The following is an 18,070-nucleotide window of genomic DNA, read 5'->3' on the forward strand; positions in this document are numbered from 1 at the left end:
TTCATTTCACGTGTTCTAATTACTTAATTCGGGGGGGGGGGGAGGAGGAACAAGATTCTGGCGCCCATGATGTGTTCGACATAATGACCACACAGAAAATTGCCCACTGCTTCTGTAAATGATGCTAACAAGTGCCCAGTTATTTAATTATCAGTGGTGGGTCAGTAACTCTTTCAGAAGAAATCTTTAGCATCTATGCCTTTTTTGCTTATATTTGCGGCATGTAAAATTTACACCCTTTCAATTTAACAAGTGAATGTTTTTGCTGAATATATATATGGAACAAAATACCATGAATAATTGGGGATGAGGGCCGAGAATAATTTAGACTCTTCATCAATTGCATCTTCCTGTTTACCATCTATGGTTGAAGTAACTTCCCTATAAATTAAGTGTTAAAAGTACATTCTTTATCATTGTTTGCTATTTATCTATGTAGGTGCTATCAATTTTTTCGTTTTACTATCAATAATATGAGAAATTGATTACGCCAGTTATATTTTGTGGTATTGTGAATGTTCCTTAATGCTTGACGAAAAAGAATAATCATAATGTTGCAGCTTTTTAGTACGACTATACTATTGACACTTGCCAAAAATGAATACCCATATTGATGGATTTTTGACAGATAAAAGAAGTCCTCACATGGTGAAAGAAGCTCGTGATAAGAATATCAAAATTGTGGGATCTATTATCATATGACAATGCCTTAGAAAGAAGCATTGTTGTTGCAACAACACCTCAACTGTAGAGAGGCAACAGAAAATCATCTTCTTGCAAACACAAATCATGTCACCTCCATATCAAATGCAGGGTAATCTTGCGGTTACACCTTCCTTCTACTTCAGAAATATGTTAGAATATCGAATCTTCTATTTATTTATTTCCTCATACATCATATATATGAATATAACAATGGTTATGCATGAATAAATTAATTTTTAAACAATGGTATCCGTCCAACTTGCATGCTCTATCAATTTAATTTTTTCCATGTGGTAGTACTTATTGTTGAGTTTTCCCCCATCGGATTGATTTGATAAGGAATAATGTGGTTCATGCTTTTCAGTTTCTTTTTTAAGTTAAGCCCCAAAACTTTCCATGCGGTAGAACTGATTGTCGAGTTTTTCCCCCATCGGATTGATTTGACAAGGAATAATGTGGTTCATGCTTTTTCAATTTTTTTAAGTTAAGCCCCAAAACTGTAGTAATACTCATTTATGTTTCTTCCTATCAATAACTAAACTATAAACTGAGAAACTTGTTATTGTTGCGCTCATGGTCTCTTGATAAATCTTTCAGTGCTTATTTGAATGTGAACTAGGACTTGAAAGCTAATATATTCAACTCTATTTGTCAAGAATAATTGTGTAATGTGATTGTTGTAATTTTGCTGCTTGGACACAGTTAACATTTTAATCCCTCTAAAACTCCTTTCAAGTCAATTTAGTATTTGGCTTTGTTAATTATTAACTACTTATTATTTTTCTTACATTTTCAGACTATACAGCTCAGATTTGATCTTTAAATAATTTGGCGTCATTTTATATGTTTTTTAGTAATTATAGCAGCTAACCTGCATTTAATTTCTTTATGATGAAAGATTATACTATGGAAGTCATGTGATATGTATCGAGATAATGCCAGTCTATTCTCTTCTACAATGGTTTTAAAGCCACCAGCAGATTGCCACAACTTAGCTTAATGTATTAGTTGTGAATTAGATATCATACATACTTTTTGTTAATGATAACGAGGATGTATATGAAACGGCATATGATTTTGCAGACAATATGGAGGATTACCGTGTTACCAGTAACTTATTAGGTAAAGATATTATGTGGTAGTATACCGATGACATAATATCTTTAACCTAAGTTGCTCCGACACTTCAGTTTAGGTGCCGCACCCGTGTCGACACGACACTAGTATGGGTGTGGGTATGGGATCCGTACCAAATTTGGTCAAACACTTTTGGGTACTTTGACCACAACGGACGGAAAATTCGATATAAGATACAATTTGATTCCCGAAATCAAAAGCAAAACTAGAATAATTTTGAAGAAAATAACATACCTTATCTACGACATCAATCCTTTACTTATTTATAACTTGAAAATAAAAAAGAAATCCACACTTTACAAGCTATACGTAAGTATTCCACTAAATTTCTTACAAATTTAGATATATATATATATAATTAATTTTAGATCCCCGCACCCATATCTATACTATGATCCGTATCCCCGAATCTTAGCATTTACATCTCGAAGGATCCGACCTCTAGATCCGCACCCGTGTCGGACACCCGCACTCGTGTCCGAGCAACTTAGTCTTTAACTCATTTAAATTTACTTTCATTGTTCTCCTGACTTATTTATGTGTCGAGGCATGTACCTGTTGTTTTATATATGTAGACCATTTTATGTGCGTAGCTGATTTGGATATTTATAGTGGCAATATAAAGAATGACTCTCTATAGTTTATATAAAATCATATACTGTGAGAAATTTAGTTGAGTGAAGAAAAGGGAAAAAACGTACACGTAAATTTTCTTTTAATCAAATTCTTGGTGTGGCATTGAACACCATGATATTGAATGGGGCTTTGGCTACTTGATCCCAAGAAGAAGAAAAATTAACTAGAGTTGTGGCTGAGAAGTTATTTATATATACGTAAAAAATGGTCTTTTATTTTTTATATTCATCGATAATTTACAACACGATAGATATTGCTACAATGTAAAATATATTAAATTGCCTAAAGGAAAATATATTTACCTTTTTTAACTTCATGTGTTGTTTTATTTTGTTCTTAAAATCCCTTATTTAGTTAAATTATTATTTGTTGATTTATTTTGGAAGTGTGTTTATGACAAGAATTGCATATTTCTTAACACCTAACCTTTTAGTTCTCATTTTTTATGAATAGATTCCTAGATATTGCTCAAAATGCATTGGCCATTAATTTTATTTTATTTTCCTTTCCCTTGTCCACCTTTTGCTTTTTCTCTAGGAGTTCCTTGTGTGGATGATCTTTTTTCAAAGTTGGATTCTTTTTTTCATGCAGGTGGTTGGAACATTGTCCTTATTGCTTGCTCAATCTCCCAAGCTACACAAATACTGGTCTTACACATGCTCACCGTGTTTATTGTAGTTGGTAAATATCTTAATTATGATATTTACTTGCTTTTGTTTGCCCTCTAACATACTATTGATATGCCTATCACCTCTGTTGAGTTCAAAATTGAGTAGTGTGCAGTTAATAATAGTAATCATAATAAAACAGTCATATATTCTTCGACGGAGACTAAATTTCTAAATTTTACTGTTGTAAATACATAAAAAGTTATGGTGACCATGAGTTTTTTCATTTTTTTTTATATTTTGTTGTTTATATGTATATCATTTTCTAATTTTATTACTTATGATCTTTAACTATGTTTCTCTTCATAGTTTGAGCGTATAATCATAGTTACTTCATCGTAGATGATCTCTTCATCAAATTGCTTAGGTTTTTCTTTCAAGCGTTCTTCTTTTCCGATCTTCAACTTAGGCTTTGTTTGTAGAGTGAAGAAATAACTCTCTGGTAATTAGGGGAATTGCATTTGCTTCGCTTCTTCGGAACGACATATAATTTCATAAATTCTACTTACAGTCTTTAGAGTTATAACTTGCTTCAATTTGTTCAAGTAAAATTTATTCCCTTTGGTTGATTAAAATTTTATAATCTTTATTCAAAAAAATTATATTTTATACTGGAAAAATATTATAAGGTGTAATTACCTTATAAGAGAAAAGACTCCCAGACACACACATGTGAAAATTTTACTTTTTTAAGTACTGTTTTATTTCTCCTCCCTCCTATTTAAAGTCCTTTTTGTAAGAAGTTTTTTTTCCCTCTCTGGTGCTTGCATTGTAATTTATGTTTATGTTCAGAATCTCATGATTCTATTCCTTATATTTGTGTTACTTAAATATTTAATCAAAAAATAAATAAAAATTCTCATAGCATATATTGTTAGCTTCTTTAATATTTTAATTCCTGAGTTTCCACTACTAAAGTTTTCCTCCTCCAATTTCTTCGCCCTTTTCTCTTTAGTGATTTTGTCGGTTCATTACTTTAGTATTTTTCTGTTGTCTTTGAATTTCTTTTTAGGTTTGTTGATTCGCGACTTTTGCCTTTGCATTATTCTTCTTATAATATAGCTAATAACCTGAAGATTTAGAAATTGCCTTTCCTCTATTCTGATCTATCTCCTATTAATAAATTTTCGTGGCGTTAAGTGTTTATCATTCGGAAAATCTACTCAAACCCTGTGTTAGAAAAATGGTATAAGCATAGCTTTGTATAGTTTTGTCATCTAAAATCCCTCATTTGGCCATGTAAAGATACAATGGCCAACTGCCAATAAGGCTGGATGTTAACCTGAATAAATAGTCATACTACAAAAATAAAAAGAAAGAAAAATACTGAAAATAGTCCTTAGCTTGTGAAATTTTTTGCTTTTAGAAATCGATAAAAGAGCAAGGGTCACGACCATAATACATGTATGGAATGGGAAAGCAAATAGAAAGTATGGAATGGGAGAAAGTTAAAAACTAACAAAGGATTACATCGGCATTATAGACAATAGTTATACTGTTAGGAGAAAGAATATTATTTTTTATGCTCTTTTTTATCAATGCTTCAAAAAAAATACTGTTGTTATTTAATACATATGTTTGACATCTCTTATAAATTGACTAATATTTTAAAGGAGTAATACAAGCCACAATGTCAATACTAAACATAACTCACCAGATCTATGTAGTACCTGCAGTTAGATCTTGCAGGGATACCTTGAAGTCTTCGTTGAATGAAATGCCTCACTGTCGATTAGTCCGAAGTACCGACTTTATCTTATTCAAATATGTTTAAAAAAAAGCTATGAAAAAAGGAAAAATATAGTGGTAATATCTCACTAAACATGCTAATTCATCATTTTCAAAGCACTTAAGAGAGATATAGATTGCATCTATTCTTTCGTCAATACACGACGGTGTATGCTTACATACAGTAAACAATAAGTAGCACAGAGAAGACTAAGACTAGCAATAAATCAGGAAAAATTATTGATACTAAAACCTTGCACGAAAAGAAGTCTTAATATAGATAAACTCAACAAAGCTATCCCCCAAAAGTCCTCTACTTAGATAAACGTTATCATTCACACACTGACAGCTTAGCAAAAATAAAAGTGACTTAGTATCCATCATTGTCTCTAGCTTGACCATAGCCGCCACCAAATCCACCACCGGAACCGCCAAAACCTCCGCTTCGAGGAGCTCTCTCTTGGGCAATACTAACACGAATATTCCTTCCCTGGAGTTCCTGCAAGGACATAATGTATGATCAGTGCCATGACGAATAAAGTAAAGCAGTTAACGGAAACAACAATATATAGCCACGACTGATAAAGTAAACATGACTTGCGCCAACAGGACCAAGTCTTCTGATATTTCCCTAATGAAATTTACCTGACCATCCATTGCCTTAATAGCCTCATTGGCACATTCATCATCTGAGAAGTTCACAAATCCAAATCCCCTTGATCTGCCAGAATCTCTGTCAACGATTACCCTTGCTGGACCAAAAAAAAAACACAGTTCCTGAGTATTCAAACACTAGCGTAAACTGAGCAGCAAGCTAAGAGTAACAGTTCAGAGGAACCAAAACTACAATTGCAACTCCAAACTTAACAATTCCTACCCCATCTCAACCAAGAAAGAGAGGTAATAACTTACCTGACAAAACAAATTCACAATAAACCATAGTACTGCAAAGCTCCCTGCCCAATCACTAGGTAAGCTACAACTTAAAACTAAAGATTAACAAATCTGAACTGCTCAATTTACCCCAAAAAAAAATGTAAAACCCCCTGTTCAAGAGCTGCTGAAAGCCCATCAAAATTTCCATCAGTATGGTCTTTATTGAGAACTTAAACCCATAAACTTATACAGAAAAACCACACTACAATGAGTATAAACGGACACACAGGGCATGATCTACAGATCCTTCATAAACTACAATGATACCACATTATTATGTGAGCTTACTTTTCACTATGTTTATTCAAACGATGTCCGCAGAGATAAGAAAACTATTGAAAATAAAGCAGCAGACATCTGCCCCTGGAGCTTACCATCAACAACATCACCAAAGGTAGCAAAGGCATCTCTCAGAGACTGATCATCAGTTCCCCATGAAAGACCTACAAAATATATGGATGAATAAGCAAATACATACATGTTGCACAAAATTATCAGCTGGTAACTACAACCAGTAAGAATTTTAAAAGACTATTCGAAACATACCACCAACGAAAAGCTTCGTCGACATGCACCGGACGGCATCAAGCATTGACGGCATTGGTGATGTTGCACTTACTGCATTTCCAGAAATGCTCTGCCTCAAAAGACCACCGAGTTTGTTGTAGAAAGCCATTTGTGCAGATAAATTGACAAATCTACACGTACAATTGAAGTCGAGACATCAATAACCAGCTATTGGAGTATCATAAAATGAAAACCCAGGAACACACAATCACTTAAAAAATGTCAAATAAGATATCAAGAAATCATGTGTTCAGATTGTGTGAATTTATCAAGTCAGTTGATTTAAAGAGCATAACAATCATAAAAAGTAAGAAAAAAATAGAACCATGAACGATAATTAAGCAATTGGAACAGAGTTATATTATAGGCACTAATTGCGGAAACTTGACTTTTTCTAGTTCCTGCTATGCAGCAACAGTGAATCCTTAGAAAACCAAACCCCAAAATGTGTGATGTTTATTCCCCACATATCTGGCCTAATGTCCAGGGGCGGATGTAGCTTACAAGCTACAAGTTTAACCGGATTCAGTATTTTTTTCCTTTGTTTTTTCAAATAACATTGATATATATGTGAGAATCATTAAACTCTAACAAATAATATATATTGAACCCATAATTTTAAACGTAAAATAAGTTTGGTCTTAAGTTTTTATATAAGCTTAACCTATCAAGTTTAATTCTTGGATCCACCTCCGCTAACATATTAATTCAAAGAAGTCACTGAATGAAGAAGCAGATGTGTGATGTTATATTCCCCGCATATCTGGCCTAATGTATTAATTCAAAGAATACACAAAATCCAAAGGAAATGCTGATTTTGTACAGTACATATTTTATTTTAGTAATATGACACTTCTCAAAGGAGAATAGTACAAAACAACACGAGATTGGTAAACAACGAGGTGATCTTATTCATATTGTAAGTGGGCATATGAGATCATTTCCTCAAAATTTCAAAGAAAATGCTTTTATTCTAATTTACAAATTAAAAAACTAGCACCACAACATCCATTAGTCTTGCGCAAAAAAAATATGAAAGAAATCACAGCAAATAAACACTAATATCAGGAGCGGAGCTAGCCCTGCGGTCAAACCCGGTAGCTTTGTCCAACCCTATATTTGTTTTAAGAAATCCATTGAGTATATTATAAATAACTAATTTAGAACTCAATAGCTTAAACGAACTAGAACATAAGCTTCAAATCCTGTTACACCTATAACTAATACTGACCTAGCATACAATATGCAAAGAAATTACACCAATCATAATTAGGATCAGAACAAAGCAGCAGCAGCACCAACACCAACACCAACACCAACACCAACACCAACAACAACAACAACACCAACACCAACACCAACAACACCAACACCAACACCAACAACACCAACACCAACACCAACACCAACACCAACACCAACACCAACACCAACACCAACACCAACACCACCAACAACAACAACAACAACAAAGCGTATCACAAAAACTCGGCTAACTAATACTGACCTAGCATACAATATGCAAAGAAATTACACCAATCATAATTAGGATCAGAACAAAGCAGCAGCAGCACCAACACCACCACCCCCACCACCAACAACAACAACAACAACAAAGGGCAGAGAGGCTGTTTCCAGGAGAAACTCGGCTAGGATCAGAACAAAGCGTTAAAGAGAAAGCATTCATAATTATTAAAAGTAAGAGCCTCACAAAAACTGTATCACAAGACCAGACAACTAGAAATGTTAGATCAAAAAGCTAATTATAACAAAAAATTGAATAATGAAACGGGGAAAAAAGGATTTGGATCCAGTTTAAAAGAGATATACCTGAGGAAAGAGAGTTTTTGAGGGTTTAAGGAGAGAGAGAAACAAATGAGGAGCGGCTAGGGTTTAAGCCACTTCTCAATGCAGATACAGAAAAGGATATAAAGGCGGTGATCGTTGAGGAAAAATATCTTTGGCCTTTTTATAGCCTCATGACTGCTTCGAGGTGTTGTACGTTTTGCGAAACCATAGTCTCATTTGGGTCATATTTGATGGCAAAATACATAAGTTGTCAGCTGACATATGGCCCAAATTCCCCTTACATATTTTTTGTGGATGATAATAATATTATACACGTAATCTTTCTAAAGTGTATCTAGTACACATTATTTTTTTTGATCAGCTTTTCAAAATATGTTTAATATCACGCACCAATAATATTGTGACACGTGTCAAAACAGAAAGAAAATACACTAAAATACCTAATTTACACCATAATTAAAATTTCTTCTTTAAAAAAAGAAAAAGTAAATAAAAATGATCCCCCTTTCCCGCTTTTAGTAATTCCTCCCCCCCGGCCCCAACCCACTTAATCATCTTCTCCACAATCTTTCCACCATTAACGCCATAGTTAGTAGCACCGTGTCCCATTTCTCAATATTGTCAATGGAGCTTGATTCTTAGAGATGAATAAGAGCTAAAGATGCTCATCTTGTTCTACAAAAAAAAAATTATTTTTATTAAAATCACCATTGTCATAACAGTACCTCTATCGCCATTAATTTTTAGAGCAAAATCCACAAACACTATAAACCCCCTTTTCAAACCCATTCAATTAAAAAAAAATGAAGTCAAAGAAAGAATCAACAGATCTGAAAATAAATTATAAAAAAAATATAGAGAAACTAGTCATTGATTTCATTAGCAGATCTGAAAGGATTAAATCTTGGAGGAGATGACTAATAATTTAGAACTTGGATCTAGCTCTACAATTATTGTTGTGTTTTAGAGTTTAATCTATGGAGAAGACAAAGTGGGTGGCCAGGGGAAGAGGAAAACGTGTGGGGTGGTAGGGTGTGGAAAATGGACCAAATTATCTAGAGATGAAATAGTTAAAAATAGAAAAAGAAGAATTGACTCAAAAAAAGTTTAAAAGTAAAAAAGGCTGGACATATGGCATTTAAGTAATGATTAAGACCCAAAAGTTTTACATTCACCCGCCTCTTTTACGTGTAAAATGCGCGCGCGCCATCTGTCAAATGTGGTGTGTACTAGATACACTTTAGAAATGTTGTGTGTGTAATATTATTATCGTCCACAGAAAGTGTGTAAGGGGGATTGGGTCATAGATCAGGTGGCAACTTATGTATTTTGCCTATTTTGATTGTTATAGAGAGCATGTATTTTAACATAGCATGAAAATCGATTCCAAAAAAAAATTGACTTTTATAATACATGGTCGTTATATAGCGATGATGTTATATAAAAGTTTGACTGTATTTGTATTAGAAAGTTATAGAATATTTCTAAATATTTAATTATGAACTCAGTCACTAAGACGAGCTATGAAAGTGACGAATTCAAAGCTCGTAAATTACAAATCCTAGCTCCGGTTCTGCCTCCATTAAACTTTTTTTATGACGTGCTGAAGCCGTTTCGATTATTTTATTATCGATTTACTACTTCAAATTAGCATATATACCATGTAATTCTATTTATTAAAATTTGGACATATGAGAATAAATTACCTAATGTGTTATTTACGAAATTGAACTTGAAATCTCATGTTTTTTGGGTTAATTTCACTGATGGTCACTCAACTATGTTTCAATTTTAATAAAGTCACTTAACTATTTTTTGTCACTTAAAAGTAACTAAACTTTCACATTGTCACTTAAAAGTCATTTTGGCTCAAACCTCTACCATAAATATGACATGGCATAAAATTTAATGAGAAAAATCCAAAAATAAATATCACATAAGCTTAAATGGATCGTACCCACTTTAGATCCATTTCTTCCTTAATATGATTTGACTCATAACCCAAATAATCATATAGTCTTAGGGTACGCGCTTTGCGTGTATACCTATATCAATGAATATAAAAAATTTTAAAAATACGTAAATATTATGAAATAATGTATTTTAGTTATTGAACAAATATTAAAGAAAATAATGTAAGTTCCTAAAATAATCAATGTTAATCTTACTAAGCTAGCTCAATAAAACAAAAAAATCCTACTCCACATAAATTTTTATATGCCCTTATTATGATTTATGAGGCGTGAAATATCTTATAAAAATTATTGTTATTCTTATTACCAATTTTTTTTTTGGCAAGGGAGATAAACTTTTATTTAATACTCCTTTATTACCAAATACTATAAGCAAATAACACAAAAAATATTTTTACCACCATTATTCAAAGATAACAAAACAAATTGAAGAATTTGAAATTTTTGGTATTTTAAAAATTTGTGAGTGATGAGGTAGAACTCCTCATAGAAAAATATTAATAAATAACAATAAATATTTTAAGTAACTAATACCGAATTACAACAATATATAATAATATATTAAAAAATATAGAAAATTATTATTTATTTGAATGAATATAAAAAGAAAGAAAAATGGTAACGACACTTCTTTTGAATACCTTTTGTCTTATGTTATGTCCTTAATGCTTCAACTTAGCATGTTTAGCAATTTAATTTTAATACTATATCATAACGGATTTTGCTCTATTTTCTTATTTCTTTCACGGCCGATGCTTTTCTAGTGAAAATAAATTTATGTACCTTAAAAGTTTTATCAACTTGACAAGTAGTTTTACTTACATAATGATTTTGAAAAATATTGAGCTGGTTTTTTATTTTTTTTGGTAATTTATTTATTCAAAGACTTAATTATTTGTTGATATTTCATGCTTTTAAGATAATATAGAAGTTGCGAATAGTTTTCGAATTTTTTCTTACTCGAACAATATATTATTCTCTTTGTTAATTTGTATAATATTTATTAATTAGAATATATATTTAATTAGGTACCAAACCTCTTACTTTTAATATTACATCTCGTTAGAACTATAAGTTCCCTAATAAGAAGAATGGATGGGTCTTCTCTCTAAAACACTAACTTTTCTCATCCCCTCATTAATTCTTCTCCTCGTTTCTGTCCAAATTCAATTCCCAATCCCCAATCTAGAATCGATTCATATACCTCCCAAACCACCGAACGGTTTGAATTCCCAAAAAATACAAACATTTCAGGAGCTGGATGAACAAATCAGTACTTAAACATCTGTTCCCACACCCCCTCCTTCTTTCAAACCCAAACTCCTGGAACAAAGAGACCATATAGTTATAAACACTGACTTCTCAAAACATTTCCCATCCTTCTATGTTGTTCAAGATCAGGAGATGTCCACTCATGCCTCAAAAGATGGAAGAGAAGTTAGTCCAATTATGGTTCATATTTCACCGGAGGATAGAGTGAGAATCTATGAACCTTGAAAATTTTCTCTCATCATTAAACTCCCAGGCAAAATAACCATTCACCATATCCTCAAATGTAAAGTTCAAGATCTTTAGAAATTACAAGAAAACTTCCCACTTATAGACTTAGGAAATGATTACTTTATGTCAAGCTACAAAATGAAGACAGTATGATCTCGATCCTTCGAAATGGACCATACTTTATATTTGGCTACTTCCTCTCTATCCAAAGATGGCAACCGAATTTTGTAGCAACGGAGGCCATCCAAGCATACTCAGCGGTATGAGTGAGATTACCTCAACTTCCCATGGAATTCTACGATGGCCAACTTCTACAAAAAAATAGGTAGTGTCATAGGAAGACTCCTTAAGGTGGATGCATGCACTTCATCCTCCTTGTGAAGAAGATACGCTAGGCTCTGTATAGAGCTACCTTTGAGAGTTCTAGTTTTAAAATTCATCTACATTGGCACCCATAAACAGTCCATTCTCTACAAGGCTGATCATTTCCTATGCAAAAACTGTGGTACATTAGGACACCTAACTAAAAACTGCTACGTAAAATTAGACATTAAGGAAGTTTCTAAGGTTACCCAACCCCAGAACCCTCAATCCAGTGACAATACCCCAGATACACTCAATGATTGACACACAGTCTCTTTTTCAAGGAACAAAAAGAAGCAGGATCAAAAGAAAGGCAAGGGAGTCGCCACCACAAATCAAGATCCTAATATTGAGGTAAAATTATTCGATGCTGCCACAGGTAAGTATTTAATCACCAAAAAATTATGATATATTGCTAAAAACTCTGTAGTTAGCTCTGCAAATTACATGTCGAATATTACTAATGACCTTCAAATCTTTGAAACCAAGGATCATAAAAAATCTTTTACTAATAAAAATTGTTTCTCTAGCCTTGGATCAGAAAACCATCAAATGGTTTTAGACAATACCACCGAACAAATTAACCTTAGCTCTACGAACCCGGTTTGCATGAACCCAAACCATGCTGCTAAACCAATGTATGTATCTGAAACTTCACTAAAGGACAAAAATGGTACCCCTATACCTAACAAAACTAATAACTACAATAATTCTTTATCAACTGACACAAGGCTGCTTAATACTAGCAATAACGAGCCTATCAACTCTATTCAACAAATCAAAGATCATATTAGTCTAGACAATCAGCATGCTCAACTACTAATGGTCGACACCTCTACTATCAACTCTTATTTGTCTTACACTTGGGAACACATGCCCAAACAAATCCATGCAAAATCCCCTATTAAACCTAGCACGCTAAGTGATTCAGATTGCATGCAAATTGAAACAATCATCCCTTGCTCTCACGCACCGAGCCCCTTAAATCCCACCTATAACTCCCACCATAATGCCCAGAATCACCATCAACCCAAGGAGGAGGTAAAGGCTTATACAAATCCTAAAAAACCATCGTCCACCAACTATGAACAATCCCCCCCCCCTTCCCTCCTCAGTTTCAAAACCTTCTTCTCTTCTGTGCACAACCTCCCCTCCCACAAGATCATCACCCAATATCTTGGTTGGAACTAGGGTTAATGGGGAGGGCAATGTCACTCCAACTCAACCTAAATGGCCAACAAAGCATAATCCTAATCCAAAACCCCAGTTTCTTGCCCAACTAGTAGCCGAGGGGCTACACCTAGAAATGAACAACTACATAAACCAAATTTGGCCCAACAACATAATGCAACCCCTTGCCCCAGGCATGCACAACAATCTTCTCCAAAATATGCATGCCCAGTGGAATCTCCCACTCCCCTTCAATCAGAACCCCTACCTCCATCAGAATATGGGACTAGACCTTCCTTTTTTCCCCCACCCCCCAAGAGCTAACTGCCCTTAATCCAGTCCTGATTGTTTAGGACCCCATGGTTCTCAACCAACAACGTCAAATGCCCATGAATGTGGGGAATATGGAGCAGGAACCTCAACTACCTCCCATTCCCCAAGAGATAGGAAATCAGACGGGGGAAGAGATGGTAGATTAGGTAGATCTAATAGGAGAATCGATGGTGGAATCATCAAACCTAGACGAAGTCAAGGTCTTTCTTTTCGAGGAGATGCGAGAGAAGAGTCTTATTCTAGCTTGCCCAAATTCACTCTTCAAATGTACAATGGACATTCGTCCACTCCAAGATCCCAATGTGGGAAAGAATGCAATGATCCCAGTGCCAAGCCTGAGAAGGAATCTAGTACTCCAGACAGGAAACCTAGTGAATGGTCACCAACAACCCCAACCTCTCCCCATGAATCGTGCTAAGACTATCATCATATGGAACATTAGTGGAGGTAACAATGAAGATTTCAAAATGAACTTCCGCGAGCTGATCAATACTCACCATCCATGCATGGTCACCCTTCTTGAAACCAGAATGACCTCTCATAGTAGTCTCATGCATGAATTTGGCTTCTCTGACATGATCGAGGTGCCCTTTGAGGGTCAATCAAGAGGGCTAGTTGTGTTATGGGACACAACTATGGTTAATGTGCATAACGTTGTTAGAAGGAACAATGAAATTCATGCTCTAATTGAGGTACTTCCAATTTGTCACTCTTGGCTTTATTTGTCTATATATGCTAGTACTAATATTAATAATAGAAACTTAATATGGGATAATATATGTGACATCTTTGATCACTACAAAGGCCCTTGGCTTTGGGGGGGACTTCAATGATGTATTACATGCTAATTAAAAATGGGGTGGTAATCCAATCAATAGGAATCATGCCTATAAAATTTGGAATAGGATTAATTACTATAATCTTATAGACCTGGGCTTTAAAGGGCCTAAATATACTTGGTCCAAACCTTTTCCCCAAAGCTAGTATTGTCCACCTCCCAAAAACTCACTCTAATCATAACCCCATCAAACTAGAATTACTCCTTAAGTATAATTATAACCTATCGCGACCTTTTAGGTTAGAAACCTTTTGGACGGGCCACCCAGAGTTTGCTTCAATAGTAAAAAAATAGCTGGGACAACAAAACTTTTACTAAGGCTGCTATTTCCTTTAAAAGATTCCATAACTAATTGGAATAAAATCACCTTTGGTAACCTTCCTAGGACGAAGAAAAAATTATTAGCCAGGATTAATGGTATCCAAAATTCTAAAGCGTATGGTCATAGTGAATTCTTGTCCAATTTAGAGGCTAACCTCAAAGTTGAGTTTAACAATTGTCTCCGGATGGAAGAAGACTACTGGAAACTCAGAGCTAGAATCAATTGGCTTAACGAAGGTAATTGTAACTTCAAATTCTTTCATATAAGTGGCACAAACAAAAGAGGGATTAATAGAATTGTTTCTTTTAAGGACCATGAGGGGAATTGGATAGATGACCCGTCAAAAATTATGGGTCATACTACCTCCTATTTCCAAGATATCTTTATGACAAATCATACATCTTCCAACTGGAAGGAAATAAAAAATGATATGGCTAGTCACAATCCAATGGATTTATCTTCATTAGATAGCCCCTTGAACATCAATGAAATTAGAGCAACCATTTTTTCCTTTAAGCCTAATAAATCACCTGGTCCGGATGGTTTACATCCGTTCTTCTTCCAAAAATACTGGCATGTGATCAACAAATCAGTGGTAACTCTCTATCATGCAGCTTTGAATCAGGTTCACTGCCAGTGGGTTTAAATGACACATATTTGTGCCTCATTCCAAAGTTTCCCAATGCCAACCATCTAAAAAACTTACGCCCCATATGTCTTTGTAATACCATATACAAAGGAATCACTAAAATCATAGCCAATAGACTTAAGCCTTTTCTAGCCAAAATTATTAGTCCCTACCAATCGAGCTTCCTTAAAGGTAGAAGAGCTAGTGATAATGCTATTGCTATTCAAGAGCTTATTTTAAGAATGAATAAATATAAAAGCTCCAAATCAAATATTATCCTAAAGATAGACCTTGAAAAGGCTTTTGACCCGCTTAGAATGGTCATTTATTTATAGAACTCTTTGTCACTTCAAATTTTTCCCTAAGATCCTAAAGCTCATAATGACTTGTGTGTGACCAGTAAAATATTTGTTCTAGTACATGTTAACCTAGCCCATACTTCACTCCTAGTAGGGGCATAATACAGGGTGATCCATTGTCCCCATATATCTTCATACTATGTATGAATATGTTCTCTACTCAAATTTCCTATATGGTAGACATCAATCTTTGGTCCCCATTAAAACTTGGGAGGGACAAATACCCTATTTCTCACATATTCTATGCAGATGACCTAACTTTAATATGTAATATGGATAGGTGTTCTCCTACAACCATTCTCTCATGTCTTACACACTTTTGCTCCTTATCAAGACAAAAAATAAATTACCTAAAATCAAAAATAGTAGTGTTTAGATTCTGTCCAACTCCTACATCAATTTATCTATCCAACCTATTTGACATCAAAACTAGTAGGTCTTTTGGTAAGTATTTGGGTTTCCCAATAACTAATTCCAAGCCTAAATCATCAGATTAACAATTTATTCTGCATAACTTAAGTAACAGACTAGCTCTTTGGAAATCAAATTTCTTTAATATGGCAGGTAGAGCAACCCTAGCAAAATCAGTGTTAAATAGCTTGCCAAACCATATTATGCAATATAATATGTTGCCCTCTAACATTCTCAAGTATGTTGATAAGATTCAAAGGAATTTTTTATGGGGTACTACTAAGTGTAAAACGAAACTTCACCTTATTAATTGGAAAACTGTTTGCTCTCCAAAAGACCATGGAGGTTTAGGTATTCAAGCAGCTAAGGATAAAAATTTGGTTAATTTAACCAACCTAGCTTGGAGGCTAATCCATCAGCACAATTCACCTTGGAAATTGACCTTATCTTCCTTATATAGCCACATCCCGAATTAAGAACTGCTCATTCATTTGGAAAAGTATTGTCAAAGGTTGGGAGGTATGTCACAAGGGCATAAACTGGATTCCCAATACCAATTCTAACATAGGAGTTTGGGACTCAAATTGGATTCCCCACTTCTCTAAAGATCATTCCTAATAGGTCCCCTTACTAAAGAATCTATAAACCTCATAATACGGGATATTTGGGCTAATAACAAATGGGACTTTGGAAAGATACCCTTCACCCTCCCCGACTCCTTAAAAAATAGCATTCTCTCAATCTATCCAAAGATGTAACCTAGGGACACAACCTCCTGGACCTTGACTAATGACGGTAAATTCACTTCATGAAATTGCTATTACCTTGTAATCCCTACCAGCCCTCCTTTGGCAAACTTTGACTGGATCTGGGCACTCTAGTGCCCAAACAAGATTAATTTTTTTCTTTGGAAATGTCTCCATAATAAACTTCCAACTCGTGCCTACCTCGATTATATAGGGATCAATATTGACCCAACGTGCCCTATGTGCAAAACCAGCACAGAAAATATGGAACATATTTTTACTAAATGCCCATTGTCAATGAAGTTTGTATTAGTTTAGAGTTTTACAATAGTTCCAATGCTCGCTCGAACCATTGGTTAACTTTCCTACGAGACCTTCAACCACCAAAACTCTCCAAGATGCTTAAATGGCCTAACCTTTTCCCCTTTGTTGTTTGGAACATTTGGCTAAATCGCAATAATAATAATATGAACAACACTTCTCTGAAATTATCCATTTAAAGCTCAGTCAAACTGGTGAGTGAATATAAATTGCTTACCAAAACAAATCATACGTTTATTAAGAAACATGCCATAAAGATCATATGGCACAAGCCACTAACAGGTCAGCTGAAGCTCAATATAGATGGAGCTTTCAATAGAGACCTAAACCTAGTAGGTGTGGGAGGCTGTTTCAGGGACAATCATGGTCATTGGATTCTGGGATATCAACACCATTGTCCCGCCTTAACTCCACTTCAAGGGGAACTGGAAGCTCTAAAAGAAGGGTTATAAATAACTTTATCTCATGGTTTCAATTATCTGGTAATAGAAACGGACTCTACGGAGGTAATCAAATCACTAAACAACGACAACGAATCTAACTTTATGATTGTCAACTACTGCAGGTGGCTAATGCACCAGCTGAGGGAGTCGAAAATAATCCATAACTACAGAGATGGTAACCAAGTGGAGCATGGACTGGCTAAGGAGGCACTGCAAAAGTCCTCTGATCATCAACTACTAATTAGCCCCTAGTTATATCTTAAATAAGCTAGATGCAGATAGGTTTGACCATGTTTATCTAGTTAAGAAACTTTCTACTGTTGTTTTGTGTAATCATGCCGGCTTGGCAATATGAGTGTTCTCAGTACTACTATTACTGAGAACGATGTAATGATATATGTGACTTAGCTATATATAAGTACTTATCTTTGCTTGTCAAAAAAAAAAAAGAATGGATGTGAAACATATTTCTAATAA

The 18,070-nt window shown here is 34.5% G+C and overlaps 1 protein-coding gene across 2 annotated transcripts; it reads right to left on the bottom strand.

Moving 5' to 3' along the window:
• Positions 1-4,983: 4,983 nt before the first annotated feature.
• On the bottom strand, positions 4,984-8,322 carry RGP-3 (glycine-rich RNA-binding protein 2, mitochondrial-like). 2 transcript variants are annotated; one of them, XM_009788082.2, is made up of 5 exons: positions 8,208-8,322; positions 6,357-6,508; positions 6,185-6,253; positions 5,520-5,626; positions 4,984-5,373 (listed from the first exon to the last, which is right to left on the bottom strand). In XM_009788082.2, the coding sequence occupies exons 2-5, from the start codon at positions 6,484-6,486 to the stop codon at positions 5,245-5,247; spliced, it is 435 nt and encodes a 144-aa protein (XP_009786384.1). In that variant the 5' UTR covers positions 6,487-6,508; positions 8,208-8,322; the 3' UTR covers positions 4,984-5,244. The 2 variants fall into 2 exon arrangements, with proteins under 2 accessions (XP_009786384.1, NP_001289492.1); NM_001302563.1 differs by lacking the exon at positions 8,208-8,322 and having other exon boundaries at positions 5,131-5,373; positions 6,357-6,512.
• Between the last annotated feature and the right edge of the window lie 9,748 nt (positions 8,323-18,070).

Source organism: Nicotiana sylvestris, chromosome 5, assembly GCF_000393655.2.
Source record: "Nicotiana sylvestris chromosome 5, ASM39365v2, whole genome shotgun sequence".
NCBI classification, from domain to species: Eukaryota; Viridiplantae; Streptophyta; class Magnoliopsida; order Solanales; family Solanaceae; genus Nicotiana; species Nicotiana sylvestris.

Bases quoted from the DNA above. Each gene is read 5' to 3' on its own strand.
- RGP-3 (XM_009788082.2), bottom strand. From the start codon at position 6,486: ATGGCTTTCTACAACAAACTCGGTGGTCTTTTGAGGCAGAGCATTTCT. The intron at 6,254-6,356 runs GTATGTTTCGAA...TATATTTTGTAG, and splicing joins GACGAAGCTTTTCGTTGGTG to GTCTTTCATGGGGAACTGAT. The intron at 5,374-5,519 runs GTAAATTTCATT...ATGTCCTTGCAG, and splicing joins TTAAGGCAATGGATGGTCAG to GAACTCCAGGGAAGGAATAT.